Source organism: Danio rerio, chromosome 25 (genome assembly GCF_052040795.2).
Source record: "Danio rerio strain M-AB ecotype USA chromosome 25, GRCz13ab, whole genome shotgun sequence".
NCBI lineage: Eukaryota > Metazoa > Chordata > Actinopteri > Cypriniformes > Danionidae > Danio > Danio rerio.
This window is the reverse complement of record NC_141045.1, coordinates 16998774-17016908: the sequence shown is the minus strand read 5'-3', so window position 1 is coordinate 17016908 and position 18135 is coordinate 16998774. Positions and strand designations below refer to the sequence as shown.

Genomic DNA, 18135 nt, shown 5'->3' with positions numbered 1-18135 from the left:
CTTATTTAATGCGCATTCCTCACTTGGTTTTGCTCGGGTTCTAGTATTAAAACAATTTTTAATAGTTGCTAAAAGAACAATAAATATGTTGAAATACTCAAAAATATGGATATTTTGCATGATCATGGTAAAGTATAATACTTCATGTTTTTTGTATTTACAATTTTATTTTACCTTTACACATTTATATGAATATACAAATATTTTTGTACAGTTTTACATTAACAAAAATGTAAATAATTAAAATATTCTTAAACTTTAATATTTACATACAATAACTAAAATATTTTAATAATTTATTATTATTATTATTATTATTATTATTATTATATATTTATAAAATGTTTTTACTTGTGTTTAATTTAAAAAACAAAAAAAGTCATATTTATAGCCTTTTAATATACTTACCGGCCACTGTATTAGGTACACCTGTCCAACTGCTTGTTAACACACATTTCTAATCAGCCGATCGCATGGCAGCAACTAAATGCATTTACGCATAAAGACATGGTCAAAGAAACTGCTGATCTACTGGGATTTTCGCGCACAACCATCCGTAGGGATTACAGAGAATAGTCTGAAAAAGAGAAAATATCTAGAGAGCTGCAGTTATGTGAGTGCAAATGTCTTGTTGATGCCAGTGGTCAGAGGAGAATGGCCAGACTGGCTCCAGCTGATAGAAAGGCAACAGTAACCAACATATAACCACTCATTACTACCGAGGTATGCAGAAGAGCATCTCTGAACGCACAACACGTCCAACCTTGAGGTGAATGGGCTACAGCAGCAGAAGACAACACTGGATGCCACTTTTGTTAACTAAGAACAGGAAACTGAGAGCAAGAACAATTTGCACAGGCTGACCAAAATTGGACAATAGGAGATTGGAAAAACATTGCCTTGTCTAATGAGTCTCAATTTCTGCTGCGATATTTGGATGGTAGGGTCAGAATTTGGCATCAACAACATGAAAGCATGGATCCATTCTGCCTTGTTTCAATGGTTCAGGCTGGTGGTGCTGGTGTAATGGTGTGGGGGACATTTTCTTTGCACACTTTGGGTCTATGAGTACCGATTGAGCATTGTGTCAATGCCACAGCCCACCTGAGTAATGTTGCTGACCATGTCCATCCCTTTATGACCACAGTATACTCATCTTCTGATAGGTACTTCCAGCAGGATAACACATCATGTCATAAAGTCTGAATCCTCTCAGAATGGTTTCTTGAACAGGACAATGAGTTCACTGTACTCGAGCGACCTCCAAAGTCACCAGACCCCAATCCAGTAGCACCTTTGGAATGTGAATGGGAGATTCGCATCGGGGATGTGCAGCTGACAAATCTGCAGCAACTGCGTGATGCTATCATGTCAGTATGCACCAAAATCTCTGAGGAATATTTCCAGTACCTTGTTTGAATATATGCCACGAGAACAGTTCAAAAGGCAAAAGGGGGTCCAACCCAGTACTAGTAAGGTGTACCTAATAAAGTGGCCGGTGAGAGTGTTTGTGTGTGTATTTATTGCATATATATATATATATATATATATATATATATATATATATATATATATATATATATATATATATATATATAGTAAATACATTAACATTAACTAAAGGACTATTATTCTAAAGTATTGCCAATATTTCCTTTTTTCTTCTTCATATACCATGCACCTTCTATATCCTGGCAGATGGCGATCTCATAATCTGCCCTGAAAGGCTTTTATATGCACTGAAGAGCTCACCCTCCTCGCTGCAGCCCGGCCCCATACAGGGCTCAAAGTCTTGGGTGTGCAGACATGGCAGGTTGGGGTCCAGCTGCGCTTTTAGCATCCTCTGCCTCATCCTCCGCCCCTTATCACAGGTGGAGGAGCTGCAGGCCGACCACGGAGACCAGTTGGAGTAAATGCACGTCTCTGGAGTGTTATCTCCTGCAGGAAAGTCAGTGGAGAGACTCATTAGAGGAAACGGCAGGGCTTGTGAACAGCAGTAACACTTTTAAAGCTTTTCTTAATGGGCATGCTGTAAAAGAACATTGACTTTTCTTTGTGACTTTGTAACTTTTTGTCCTTGTCTCGGTTTAATTCTGCTCTGAGCTTTGGTTTTGCTTTTAAAGCATTTCATGAGCAGCCTGACAGCAATAACGGTTGAGTTTGGAGTATATTGCGAAATACGGCTTAGTGTAACTGTCAAAGAATGCTGGGATTTTATTAAGTTAATATACAGTTGAAGTCAGGATGATTAGCCCTCCTGAATTTTTAGCCCCTCCTGTATATTTTCCGCCCAATTTCTGTTTAACGTAAAGAAGATTCATTAAAAGCATTTCTAAACATAATAGTTTTAATAACTAATTTCTAATAACTTATTTCTTTTATCTTTGCTCTAATGACAGTGCATAATAGTGTATTTTACAAAATATGTTAGTATTCAGCTTAACCTTTGTGCACTGTTCAAACTTACTACCCTTTTGTTCTGTTAGGGATGAAAACATTTACTAAAACTGCTATAAAAATGCATCAGATAAATTTTTTTTTTTGCATAAATCTGTTAATCCGCCTTAATCCTGATCAAAACTATTAAAATGTTTTTAAAAGAACTTTCCTAAACTTACAAAACTTTTAAAAGAACATACATGATTAATGACTTGCATGAGAAAATTACATGATTTTAACTCTTTAATTGCCAAATTAATAAATGATTTGGTGAAATCACACACAAAATTACTTATTTTCAATATAAAAAGTAATTGTGGACTGTATGTTTAAACCTTTTATCACACGTACATGTGAAAGATTAGTAACAACATTGCCTTTGTTGCATTGTTAGTTTTTGTGGAGCATAAGATTTTCATTTTTCTCTCCTGAATTTACTGTTGGTGGCTGTTTTTGCCCCATTGACTTTCAATATCACCACATTTTTTGATCACAAAACCATGACACCATATAATTATGCATTTTTGATTGTTGGGGGTTTTCTGTTTGGAGGAGATAAAATTAGTCATTTTACTGTTAATCATTAGTTGGCACCATTAACCCTTCATATAGGCCTTATTTTATGGATATTATATATGGTTTAATATAGAGTATAAAGGCTTAACTAGGTTTATTAGGTTAGGGTAATTAGGCAAGTCATTGTTTACCAATGGTTTGTTCTGTTGTTAATCGAAAATAAATATTGCTTAACGGGGCTAATTAATATTGACTTAAAAAAATAAAAAACTGCTTATCTTCTAGCTGGAATAAAACAAGTAAAACTTTCACCAGTAGATAAAATATCATATAAAATACTGCAAAAAATACCTTACTCTGTCAAACATAATTTGGGAAATATATAAAAAAAATTCACAGGAGGGTGAATAGTTTTGACTTCAACTGTATGTGCTGTCTGGTTTCACTGCTAAGTTCATGAAGTTAGTTGACAACAGTTGTGTTAGTGTTAGTTGAAGTTAGTGTTTTAGAGTACTGTATATAAAATGTGTTTTTTTTATTGTAAATCATTGATTGTGTCGAATTTGATCTGATCTTTCTTGTGTTCGGTTCTTCTTCTTAAAAATGTATTTATGCACATGTGGTAGCTAAAAGGGGATTTAGGTAAAATCATTCTGGGTATTTTTTTTTTCAGTAGAACTATAAAAGTGTTCTACAGGACAATCCAACAGCAAAACGAAACCAGACTTTGTACTGTAAATGGTGAGAATGCAATCTAACTGACTGCAAAATCAACAGATGTCAATCAGTTCTCAGTGACTCTCAGCATTTTGCGTCTCCAAAAAAAAACTAATCTTTACCGAAAATCAAATGTTCATTTTTTTTGATTGTTTACTCTACCAAGTTAAAAAACATTTACATGAAACATCTATTTGCTAAATTATTTGTAATATTAAAAAATTGTATTTTGTATCTGTCCATGCCATCTGATCAACTCTATTACATCTGCTCATCTAGAAGGGATACAGCGTCCGGAAGTTAATGAGAATTATTTAAATAAATTTATTAATATTCAAATTAATTGTATTTTATTAATGTCTACCTCTACCCCACCCTGAACCCAACCATCACAACAATGTCAAAACAGTAATTATACCAAGTAAAATTCATATTATGTATTATATTAGCCATTAAACTGTATTTTATTAAGGGCTTTTGGTAGCACTTACATAGAATAGCAAAGTCGAGTAAAGGAGGCCAGGCCTTCTTATTCATGGCTCCTAAAGTTTCAGACACACTCTCTCAATTCAAAACTAGATTAAAGACCTATCTTTTTAGTAAAGCATACACATAATGCATCACATAGCGGTATGATGCATGAATGTGCTCCATGCAGGTTTTTTTTTGCATCTTGTTTATATACACTATGAAAAGCAACTACGCTAATTATTCTCTTAATTCACTATTTCCACCTGGGGATACTCATCCCGAGGCCCGCAGAGACTATGCAGCGCCACTGATGTGATCCAAGACCAGCGACGAGATGAACCCAAGGTTTCCATAATCCTGGACCGGGCCGTATCCTGAGCAGCTGCTGTGGCGGTCTTGGAAGAGTGAAGAGCATAAGACTGATTCCTGTGACACTCCAGGGACAGACAAATCTTCGCTGATGTCCAGCGTTCTCCAGCCTTCAGCGCCTGACAGCAGCTCTGCACAAGACGTTTGACCATAAAATGAATGGCCGTGCCTAACTGAGGCTGGTTTCTCTCGAGGTTTTTAAAATCTTCACTTTCACCAATTGGTGAAGTTTTTTTTCTTGCTGCTGTTGCCACTGGCTTGCATGGTTCGGCATTTGTAGAGCTGCACATCGATGAATTTGCTCCTCAGTGTTTGGGCTCTTAGTATTAATTATTAAACCACACTGAACTGAGCTAAACTGAACTTAAACTCTGAAAACTGAACGGACACTGTTTCAATTTACTATGATATTCTATGTGAAGCTGCTTTGACACAATCTACATTGTAAAAGCGCTATAAAAATAAAGGTGAATTGAATTGAAAAAAAAGTGTGTGGCTGTATCCCATTTAGATCTATTAAAAGGCATGACAATCTTTAAAGCATTGATAAAAAAGTATGTGACTTGCTCTGATGTCACTTTCTCTGGCCGGAAATTCTGGAAGGTTAGATGTTTTGGTTGCCATACATGACGAATAAATGTCAGTATTTGACGTCAATAAGACGTTGGTTTAAGATGTTGGCCACGTTGCAACACAACCTAATATCAACCAAATATCAAGATCATTTGACCTCGTTGTTGGACAACAAAATAACGTTGTCCATAGACGCTGACTTGACATTAAATTTTGGTCACCAGGTACCACAACCTAAATCTAACCTAATATTAACATCTTATGATGTTGTGTGTGCCTGGGACATTACATTGGGTTTTAAACATGCCCTTTAGTGTCTGGTTTGATGTTAGCATCTTGAGCTAAAGCACAAAATGTTAGGAAATATCAACTCTGTCAGTGCTTCAACAATAAGTTGTAGCCAACGATTGGTAACAAAATCAGATGTTATCGACCACATTTTGCCTTATATAACATTAATAATAAAGTTTACTTCACATTCCAGTTTATGAATGTTATTTTATGTAAAATGTTTGAAATGTACTGTACCTGCTATTCTAGAATTACATATATATCTTTTTTCTCCACTATCAAACAGGACTAATAACTGCTATAGTAGTGCAGAAATCTTGGTGCCGCTGTATGTTGTTTGTTTAAGTCCTCCTCTTTTTCCATTCCCAAATGTGGAGGGAAACTACAGGTAATAATCTGGCACGGTGCATTAGCCAACAAACATAATTGAAGTGTACCATGGTAAAGCATATTCTTCTTCATATTCCTGCTGGTTGACTTAACCGTGACAGAAGGGACATTGGGAGGTTTACTCTAAGATACCTGCTGGCCGCCTTGTTCATTAAACTGTCCGGTGGCTATGTTTTTAAATGAGGTGCTACAAATTGGATAAGATAGCGTTGCCGTACGCACCTTCCTCCTTCTCCTCCTGAGCAATATCAGCGACGATATCGTCTATCGTGTCGGGCACGGTATTGCACTGCTCTCCCTGCAGATTGGAAGAACATGGATCAACATCACAGCGCCTGATAAGATCCACCATTTGCCATCTGATCACTATCACGCTAAGCCCAGCGCATGAGAAAAAAAAAAAGATTCTCCGGGGGCAGATGATTGTAAACTAGCTGGCTAGAAGCAATCCCACGCTTTACCCCACTCAAAAGCTTAAAGATGAGATTCTTCCCAGCTGTGAGATAGAGATGAAACATCTGCTGTGGAATATTAACAGCTCTGGATCTGGAAGCCGATAAGTTCCAGAATGGATGATTTTGGGATCGAATCCTCCAAACGCTGTCATATGAAGGATAACAGATGTGTTATGAGCGCTGCTGCGGTTTTGGTGTATCATGAGTGCTTGCCTTGGCATATTTTTTATAAGCAATTGCTTTAGTTTGTTTAGCAAATAGACTTTTATGACTCAGCAATTCAGGGTTAGTAACTATAATAAACAACACAGCTGTTCGTTGTGAATACTAAGAAACTCATAGTTTTGGAGGAGAACTTAGAATAAACAGTGATACATTCCTATTAAAACAAGCTCAAACTCTTAAAGTAAAAACGAAAGGAAAATTGTTAAGAGAGCTAAAGTTAGCATTAACAGTTATAAAATCATTAACTGTAATGGTTATTATACAGTTATAAAATTACATTAACAGTAATTACATTATTAGCATTTTTAAAGATTAACTTACACACTATGAAGATTTTAATGACACAAAGTCAAGACAAGAATAATTTTTTAGTTGATTAAACTTATCTAAATAAGTTAATCAGGTTTCAACAAAAAAAAAAAAATTATACAAAGGCTAAAGTAATATTTTTAGTCAGTTTGATTGATGTGAGTTGAGATGGCTAGAAAAATTAATTTGATTCAACTAATAAATTTAAGGAAGCAATATTTTTTTACAGTGCATAATATACAGTTACATACCGAATATATTGACCTTATTATTTACGTACGAGCGGGCAAAGCCATTGGAATCTTCCGCTCACATTCACTTCCATTGTTTTTTAGACGTTAAAAATGGCTCGTTCTGTTGCTTGATGTTGCAGACTCACATTTTCTTATTATATTTTTCTACTTTTTATGTATAATCATGAACACATTTGTTTGTAGAGGAAGCAGTTTCTGCCATAATTATTACTAGTCATTTTGCCTTGGCATATTTTTGTAAGCAATTGCTTTAGTTTGTTTAGCAAATGGACTTTTGTGACTCAGCCATTCAGGGTGAGTAACTATAATAAACAACACTGTTGTTTGTAGTGAATGCTAAGAAACGGATGAATATAATTCTATTATATAAGAATCTATTTAAAAATTATACATTTAAAAATGCACCATTTTGTAAATTAAAAATTAAAGCAAAAGTTATTAACACTTTTATTAAATTATTAGCATTTTTATAAATTAACTTACACAATAAACATTTTACTGACAGTAAGTCAAAATATCAATAATGTTTATATTGATTGAACTTATCTGAATAAGTAAATCAAGTTTAAACTAAATACTTTTCTTTAGTTTTACAAAGATTAACGTAATATTTTTAATGAATTTGATTGATGTTAGTTGAGATGGCTAGAAAAGTTCATTTGACTCAATTAATAATTTTAAGGAAGCAATATTTTTACCGTGCATAATAAACAATTACATACCAAATATACTGACCTTATTCTTTACGTACAAGCGCTTTGGAATCTTCCAGTCTCATTTACTTCCATTGATTTTTAGATGTAAAAAACGGCTCGTTCTGCTGCTTGATGATGCAGACCAATATTTTCTTATTATATTATTCTTCTTTTTTATGTATAGTCATGAACACACCTGTTTGTGGAGCAAGCAGTTTGACCATTTTCTGCCATTTATTATTCCTAGTCAATTCTCCCATAGGCAACTGAATCGTAGGTTCTGAAACAATTCTTCGCACTTCATTGAAGTCACTGAAGAATAAGGTCAATAGCTTTAAAAAAAAAAGGGAGACCACTTGTGAAACAACCACAATGTTCTCTGTATTTACTTGGTATGGGTTTGAGTAAAAAAGTAACATTTGTTTTATTTTTAAACGTCTGATTCATGGGCTTCCAAATTTCAAATAAAAAATATTGTCATTAAATGTAGATTATTTTACTCTTCGAAAATGACAATTGGTCAGAATAACAAATGTTTTTTACTTATCGTGACTGAAAATCAGGATTATTGCACCAAATATTGACATCGTGACTTCTTTGTTGTCATTATATAATTATATAATAATAATAAATGACATTATTTGTATTTAAAGTTTTGAAAAAAAAAACAATAAAAATGAATTTTATGTAACGACATACAAGTCTTTACTGTCACTTTTAATCACTTTAACTATTGCAAAAAAATATATATTTCTGATTTGCATGGATTCATGCAAGCAATAAATCAAAGCAATAAGCATAAGTGTACACTACCAGCGTACTGTAAGTTTGGGGTCAGTAGAATTTTAAAATGTTTTAGAATAAGCTTCTCCTGCTCATCAAGGCTGCATTTATTTCATCAAAAATACAGTACAAATTGTAAAATTGTAAAGTGTTATTGCACTATAAATCAACTGTTTGAAAGTAGTTAATCATTTAATTCAATAATTTATTCCAGTGATTTTAATGATGAATTTTCAGCTTCAATACTCCAGTCTTCAGAGTCACATGGTCTTTCAGAAATTACTCAAATGTTAATTGGTATTGTTGTTATTATTATTCTTAATATTATTATAATTATTAATAGCAATAGTAATAAAAGCAATATTGACTAAAGTAATATTTTTTCCTTTAAACGACATACAGTAAGTAACAAATAAAATTAATAAACAAATATTCAACAATTTAACAATTTTTACACTTAATAAATGATGATGCATCATTTTATTAAATGATTTTGATAAACAGAAAAATTGTATTTAAAATTTTTAATAAAATTAATAATAATAAAAAATCTGTTATATATATATATATATATATATATATATATATATATATATATATATATATATATATATATATATATATATATATATATATATCCCCTAAATCATCAGACCTAAAATGGATTGGCATTTTAAACAATTATTAGAAATATCTGAACTTAAAAATCATTACAATTTTCTATTATTCCACCAAATATTGATATTCTTTCATTGCTATTTTGTTTAATACAAATGAATTTTAAAACTGCACTAAATTACATTATTTGTATTTAAAATTTGGAAACAAATTGCAATTAAAAAGTATTGTATATAACAACATACACGTCTTTGCTGTTACTTTTAATCAATTGATTAATTTTTGCAGAAAACATAAAAATATATTTTATTCATTCATTATTTCATTATACATTTCAAATATCCAGTTCATGCAAGAAATAAACCAAAAATCCAACCCTAAAATAATGATTTAGCGTTCCCTAAAAATATTAGAGTTATTTAAATTAATAAAATAAATAAAAGCTTTCTAAACAAATTCTCTCCTTAACTTTTTTATTACTTTAATTAAATCTTCTCAAATAATTGTTTCAAGTCATCTGATGAAACTTCCTGTATGTAAGTTCTGTTGATTCCATAACAGATCTAGACAGGTGGTGCTGGGGTAGGTTGAGGGTTTCAGGGGACCTCTTTGCGCTGACACTTTCTTTTAATCAGTTTAATTTATTCATGCTGAATCAAAGCAATAATTTCTTTCCAAAAATAAAAAATAATTAAAAACAATTACCTCAGACTTTCTTATATTACATCAAAATCACTGTTACATATATAATTTTTAGGACAGATGTGAAAACAATTAAGAAACAAAACAACACACACACAAAAAAATAAATAAATCACCTTTCTTGCAATTCTCTCCACCACCACTCGGCCGAGTGGTGTCATGGGACCACCTGATGGGTCATAAAAAGGGCTTTGTGGGTGATCCAAGCTGGTCAGGGGTCGAATGCGCTCCTGTGGAATGCTGGGTTTATTGGGAGACTTATATATACGTATGAAAAGACAGAGAAAGAGAGGGAGGGAAAAAAAAAGAGGTAGAGTATGTGACTTTTGCTTGCCATCTGCCAGGGCCTCCCACCTTTCATCTCCATATGCATCATTCATAAATTCAGTGATTTATGGCCTTGTTTCCTGCCTCACCTGACAGTTACTTGTGTTTCACTCTGAGCCCTTTAGAGAAACGCTGCAAAACAAAGACCAACTGCTGCTCCAACTGCTTGGTTAAGCTTTTACTTCATTTTATAATGAGGAAAAATATCTTATGCCAGCAGGGGGCAGCATGTGAAGCGCTGTTCCACTTAGCATTTGTGATGTGTAAGACTTAATGCTGTTTGCTCTGAGCAGCTTGAGTAAATATTAACATGCTACTGACTTTTTTTGTGTTCGTCTGTATGTATTTATCTAGCGCAGGCTTTGGTTTTGTATATTAATATGCAGTAAAGTAAAAATATGGGACAACGAAGAAGCACAACAAAGTAGCTTTTGGTTTGGTTATATAAAAGTTTTTTTTTCCACATTAAACCCACAGGGCACGCAGAATATTCTATTAACTAAAAATTAAGGCTTAATGTGTTAATGCATGTGATTAAATACTTTGCATGCAGTTTATAAAGCTTTCAATTACTTTACTTTTATTTTGTTTAGTGTTTGTTTTTCCAAATATGAAAAGCATCAGGGGTGACGCAGTGGGTAACACAATCGCCTTACAGCAAGAAGGTCGCTGGTTTGAGCGCCGGCTGACTCAGTTGGCGTTTCTGTGTGGAGTTTGCATGTTCTCCCCGTGTTTGCGTGGGTTTCCTCCAGGTGCTCCAGTTTCCCTCACAAGTCCAAATACATGTCGTACAGGTAAACTGGCTAAGCCAGAATGTCTGTGTGTGAATGAGTGCACTGCAAAAAAGGCTTTTCTTACTTAGATTTTTTGTCTTGTTTCTAGTCGAAGTATTAAAGATTTTTATATAAAGAAGCATTTTCTAGACGAGCAAAACATAATAATACATAAAACATATGCTGGATAAGTTGGCGGTTCATTCTGCTGTGGTGACCTCAGATTAATAAAGGGACTTAGCCGAAAAAAAAAAATGAATGAATGAATGAATGAAAAGCATCAGAGCTGTTTTGAAGTTATATGAATGTACAAACAGACATTTGATGTTTAACAGTAAACCCCAGGGAAAGGAACCTTGATGGGATTTATTTATAAATCAGACCTAGAGAGAGAATGTTTGATAATTTTAAGTAATTATTTACTTGAATATTAAATACATTTAAATAATTTTCTTTCTTCGTATAGTGCAGTTTAAAAGGATAGTTTACTCAAAAGTAAACCATTCAACTCACCCTCAATATAATAATATTCATTAACAAAACTTTATCTTGACTTTAGTGATTTCACAGCCTACACTCAACAGTCAAATCTTGAAGTAAAACATCTGAACAGGGTCTATAGGTGTGGTAATCATAGTAAAAGTGGAAAAACAGACTCTAGTGTGTTATAAGAAATAGATGTACTCCTAGGTATTTTGTTCGACAATTCAATAGCCCATCATCATATTCCTTACTTAATTGATTGCTGATTAATCGTTGACATCCTTAGTATTAAGGTGTTTGAAATCTGACCTCATAAGAGACACCGCTATCAGTCCCAGCATCCCAAGGGACCAGATCCTTCACCAGTTTTTGGACCCAGCCACAATCCCTGGTGCAGAGATCTTCTCCAGACAAACCCACGTTCCAGTCAGGACTGGGGCCCAGCATGGTCAAAAAGGACATCAGGTGTCGGACTCGATCCACCGAAAACTCAGCTGATGGGGCGGCGCGACTGAAATAAGAGCAGAAAGAGAGCAAATCAACCGAATATGAAGTTGTTGTTTTGGAGGAAGGGCTGTACACAAACATAGCGGCTGCTTACAAGAACCCTGTGTCATGTTTTATGCGCCAAGGCATAATTTTCAAGACTTCATGCAGATGGTAATTAATCAAACTAATTGCCGTGATAACAAACCAGCACCAAAGCAACTGTCGCCGTTTCAGCAGAGCACGCTTGAAGATGTTTCTGGGATCTATTGATTAACACATATTAAATATTCATCATCAAACCAGCACCTTATGACTCGCACAGCCCACACTTGAGAGCTAAAGAAAAGAGGGAGAGGGCCATGCACAACAGGCAGATAAGAAGTTGAGAAATTAAAACACATATAAATCTGGGACACATCATAAAATAATAAAATAAAATAAAATAAAATAAAACACAAAACAAAACATAAATAAATAAATAAACCAAATCAAAACAAAACTCAAAATAAAACAAAATAAAACACAAAAAATAAAAAATAATAATAAAACAAAACAAAACAAAACAAACAAAAATAAAATAAAACAAATTGAAACAAAAAATAACAAAGCAAAGCAAAGCAAAACATAAAATAGAACAAAACAAAACATAGCAAAAAACAAAATAATAAAATAAAACAAAATAAAACAAAACAAAAAATAAAAAAGCAAAAAGCTAAGCAAAGCAAAGCAAAAACATAAAATAGAATAGAATAAAACAAAACAAAAAAAATAAATAATTAAACAAAACAAAAAGAAATATTAAAATAAATCAAATAAAATAATAAATTAAAATAAATAAAAATAAAAAATAAAAAATAAAATTTTTTTAACAATAAATACATAATTACATCCATCCAAACATTTCTTTGCTTTTGCTATAGAGTTTTCAATCATTTATCATCATATTGTTCCCATGTTTCATATTAATATAAACAATTAGCTCCATAGTGTTGGTGTGGGTTTCCTTCGGGTGCTCTGTTTTTTTTACACAGTCCAAAGACATGTGGTACAAGTGAATGAATAAACTAAATTGGCCATAGTGTAGAGTGTGTGTGAATGCAAGAGTGTATGGGTGCTTCTCAATAATGGGATGCGGCTGGAAGGGTATCCTCTGTGTAAAACATATGCTGGATAAGTTGGCGGTTCATTTCGCTGTTGCAACGCCTGAAGAAATAAGGGACTAAGCTGAAGGAAAATTAATGAAAGAATAAATGAATACTATTAATATTAATGATAATAATTTATGCAAGAAGGTCGCTGGTTTGAGCTTCGGATGGGTCAATTGGCATTTCTGTGTGGTGTTTGCATGTACCCCTGCGTTCGCGTGGGTTTCCTCCAAGTGCTCCGGTTTCCTCCACAAGTCCAAAGACATAAAGTACAGGTGAATTGGGTAAGCTAAATTAGCTGTAGAGTATGTGTGTGAATGAGAGTGTATGGTTGCTTCCCAGTGATGGGTTGCAGCTGGAAGGGCATCCGCTGCGTAAAACATATGCTGGATAATAAATGAATAAATATTTAATAACAATTATTTGCACCAGTTGGAATTAGTTGGTGATTATAAAATAAAATGTCATTGCAACTATTATTATAATTTCATTTCATTATCAAAAATAAAATTAAATAAATAAGAATAAAATTTGGTAACTAAAGAGTTACAAAAATACAGTCATAAAGACCTCTCAAGGGAGAAAAACCTGCATTCGCTAGGCTAAATTTATATATTAAAAAAAGTTCTGCCTCTTACTTGTAGGTATGGTGTGCAATATTGGAGCAAAGTGCCACACACGTCTGACTTCTGGTTAGAAATAATTAGCGTCTGCCATGCCATTCCCCCTTCATGGGGTAAATTGGTTGTGGTAATTGACAGTGTTATGTTAAAATAGGTCAAGAGAATGTCCTGATGTATTGGAGCTGGAGGAGGCCATTAACCTCAATCGCAAAAGCACCGCAGGGGAAATGCTACTCTCATCAAAAAACGGAAGCCTTCTCTAAACAAAACCGCACATAAAATATTAACCGCCTCGTTAGTGAGCGGGAAAAAAACATCTACATACCCAGCAGGTGCTAAAGAGAGTTTTTTTTTTTTTTTTTCATGAACCAGCCCTTATTGTTTTCCACTGAAAATGACTCTTCCAGGAGAATCAAGACCATAGAAACATTTGGAAAATAATAATACTGTTTCAAATGTTCTCAGTCTGCCATGTCATATGTGAAAACGTAATGAACATCAGACGTTTCATTCATTCATTTATTTTCCTTTAATTTAATCCATTATTTATCAAGGCACACCAGAGAGGAATGAACAGCCAACTATTCCAGGATACGTTTTACGCATCGGATGCCGTTCCAGCTGCAACCCAGCACTGGGAAACACCCATACACTCTCACACTCATACACTATGGGCAATTTAGTAAATCCAATTCACTTGTACTGCATGTCTTTGAACTGTGAAACCGGAGCACCTAAAGGAAACCCATGTGAAAATGGGGAGAACATACTCCACACAGAAATGCCAGTTGGCCTAGCCAGGACTCAAGCCAGCCACCTTCTTGTTGTGAGGTGACAATGCTAACCCGATACACAGTGCTGCTCCTCGGCAGATGTTTGCAAATACTAAAACGAAACTGAAAATTAATTTACATGCCAATATCTTGTTGTGGGCCTGAAAATGTAATGTTTTTGTAAAATCAAAATATATCTCACATTGCAAGTAATATATATATATATTGATATATATATATATATATATATATTGATTTTCAAAATGGTATTTAAAAGAACAAGGAAACTTTCACAGTATGTCTGATTATATTTTTCTTCTGGAGAAAGTCTTATTTGTTTTATTTCGACAAGAATAAAAGCAGTTTTGAATTTTTAAGAAAATATTTTTGGGACAAAATTATTAGCACCTTTAAGCAAATTTTTTTTTTCAATAGTGTACTGAACAAACCATCGTTATAGAATAACTTGCCTAATTAACCTAGTTAAGCCTTTAAATGTCACTTTGAGCTGTATAGAAGTATACACACACACACACACACACACACACACACACACACTGTATATATGTATAAATATATACATACACACACACTAAAGTTCAATTTTGTTGCATCTTAAGCAACCGTTAATCCAATTTTTGTTACATAATTGTGCATATGATCCTTCAGGAAACATTCTATTTTGATGATTTATTGTTCTTAAGGTTTAGGAAAAACATGGAAGCTATGGATAAACTCCATATGTCTGTGGTGACCGAAACATGGGTTACATCTTAAAAGTAAAAAAAAGGAGTTTGTCAGAAACCTTCTTAAAAAGGGCTGGCAGAGCTTTCTCTGTGAAATAGAGCCTATTAGTTAAATGCCGGCAAAGCAGAACAGGGAAGTAGCTTGAAGCGAAAAGCGCGTGTTTGTCTGCCGTCTGGAGGTATTATAAAGTTGATGACGACAACATTGCCATCACCAACATTGTGAGATATGTAAACTTGGCATTGCTTGAGGTGGAAAGGAAAAGGCTACATTAACCACAACAAACCTGTTAAGACACATTAAAACCAAACGTAGAACCTTAATTTGAAATGCTGTCTCGCCACTATTTCACCTAGAAAGCTCTGCCATCCCTTTTTAAGAAGATTTCTGACAAACCACTTGTCCTGTTATAAAATATACTCCCTGTTTACAGACATATGGAGTTCGTCCGTAGCTCCCATGTCTCTATTAAGCCTTTATGTTATTATGCAAGTATTGAATCAAAGGACTCCTACTTGAAGGCAAAAAACCTGATCGGGAAATCCCTAATTTTAATGTATCCGTGTTGAATATAAGTATTTTTTCTCACTGACCGCAAATTCTGTTTCATACTGTGTATGTATGCTAGAAAACTAAATCAACTTCTCTCAATGTTTGATATTGCTTCTGCAATCTTTTACAGAAAAAAATCCATAATTTATGCTGTTTCATGTTTTAAACCCCATCAAAGAACTTTTAGATATGGATAGTTTTTAGTTCTTGAATTTATTATACACAGCGGCTCCAAAGTGACACTTTAAGTCACATTTAGTTTGATATTTTGTCATCCAGACTAACGCAATGACATTTGTGCATGTTTAAGTGTGGCTAAAGTGTCAAAACACTTTTTGGTGTATTAGCATAAATGTAAAAAAGCACAAAAGAAATGGAAACTTACATATTAAGAGGCTGCCAGGCGGGCCACTGGGCTTTGGTTTTGATAACTGTCATAACATCATCACCCTGAGAGAGAAAGATGGAGAAAAACAGACAGAAAAGGAGAATTTGAAGTTTTATTACATCCTATATATAGAACAACAACAGAGCCGAAACAAAACAGAAAGGATTTTGTGTTCTACTTTCTTCAATTTGTTTATCTTTCCAACGCTGCAAAAAGAAAAGTTTCTTTTCCAAGCTTTCTTTCTCTCCCCGAACTTCTAAAAAGCTTATATCCATGACAATACTTCACTTCTGATTGTGTGTTTAAGATTTCTGCAATTGCTTGGAGCATTGATCCATTTCTTTTTGTTGTTATGTGATACCTGAACCCAAGGGAAAAGACATCTCACTTTAACAATACTTTATTAAGACTTACGAGAAACGCCTACAATAAAACACATTAGTAAAGAACACTCAAAGAGTCGAATGATGAAAGTGAGAGAGTGACTGAGGCAAGAGAAAGATACAGAGATCGACAGCTGCAGAAAAAGCTAGAAAGACAAACCCTGTATGTATTCATCTAGGGACTTGTGTGGCTGCGATTGCAATGCAAGTGTAAAAGCTCAAAGAAGTGTCTGACTTTCAGTTCCAACATTCAGACAGGATCCTGAAGGTACCGCCACCGCTGACAGTTTCAGGCGCAATACTCCAGCAAAACAGAGCTTGTGCCACATTGTTCATTATAGGGCTTTTCCCACTGTGCTGAAAGGCAGGTTATCTTTATTCTAAACACAGCTCTTACCAAGAGTTTTACACATGGTTTAACCCCTCCAGTTCCACTTGAACCATTCAATGTGGATTGAAATAATGTCTCATGAAAGAAAGCAGGGACAAAAATAAGGATGCCAAAGACCACAACCTCTCATTTCAGTTGTTAAAGCACCTCTTGAGGCCAGTTGAGTAACTGTGCATTCACATCACTGCTTGCGAGAGCGTCAAATAGGAATGTACTGCATGAGAGGATTCCTGAGGATGCAGCCATGTAAACTTTAGTTCCCAAGGAAAAATGAGGTAGGGGTTGATTATTATTACAATGTGGGTTTCGCAGTTTGTAATGTAGGATGCGTTCACGTGAGGACAGGCGCAATAATAATATAATAGAACTGTGGAAATTATTCTAGCACTTAAACATGAACACAAAACCCTTACTACACAAACAGCTTTTAACTGGATTATTTCATTATAAAACATGTAAACATGTTCGACTGTCAAGAGTACCAATAGCAGGGTGGACAGAGCAAATTTTGACGGTCTTGTCGGAATCAATGTAGCCCTTCCAGTTGTACTTACACCAATTCAAGCAGGATTTAAACCAGCATCTCGGGGATGACTGTTTGGGTTTTCACAAGAATGTTAAAGTTGCTGCAAACACTAACATATTTCACTAGTATGCCTCTCGAGGCCAGAAGAGTGAGGCTTACTTCCACAGCTTTTACAAGCTAGCCTCTAATAAACTCACTTCCCATCCGGGTCACGGCACCAGATTAGCCCTTTTAGTTCTATTAACACAACTCCAAGCAGGATTCGAACCAGCATCTCTAGGATGAGGGGTTGGGCTCTTACATGAATGCTAATGGTGCTACACCTATTATCAAGTTTTACAAGTACACCTGTAGTACCACAATTACCCACAAAATCTTGCTCCCATCCCGTCACTGCACTTCCTTCCGGGGCATGGCACCAACATAGCCCTCCCAGTTCTACTTACACCGCTCCAAGTTGGATGCAAACCAACATCTCGGGGATGAGCGTTTTGGCTTTTACAAGAATGTTAAAGTTGCTACAAACACTAACATATTTTACTGCCTCGCATGGTTCAGGATTGGTAGAGCTACGCATCGATGAATTTGCTCTTCAGTGTTTGAACTCTCAGTAATGATTAAATCACACTGAACTGAGCTAAACTGAACTGAACTGAACTTAAACACTAAAACCTGAACCACACTGTTCCAGTTACTGAACCACACTGTTCCAGTTACTACGACCATTT

At 34.5% G+C, this 18135-nt stretch overlaps 2 protein-coding genes across 3 annotated transcripts in view; one reads left to right on the top strand and one right to left on the bottom strand.

Moving 5' to 3' along the window:
- Positions 1–18135, top strand: part of LOC147830838 (uncharacterized) — a 688366-nt gene that overhangs the window by 26848 nt on the left and 643383 nt on the right. The window lies entirely within an intron of this gene.
- The window catches only part of spon1b (spondin 1b), a 153327-nt gene that overhangs the window by 19799 nt on the left and 115393 nt on the right, over positions 1–18135 (bottom strand). For both annotated transcript variants that reach the window (XM_087311102.1, NM_131517.1), the window contains 5 exon segments: positions 16105–16169; positions 11700–11901; positions 9924–10064; positions 5989–6064; positions 1753–1938 (listed from right to left, as the gene is read on the bottom strand). In XM_087311102.1, the coding sequence (XP_087167228.1) occupies positions 1753–1938; positions 5989–6064; positions 9924–10064; positions 11700–11901; positions 16105–16169 (670 nt within the window).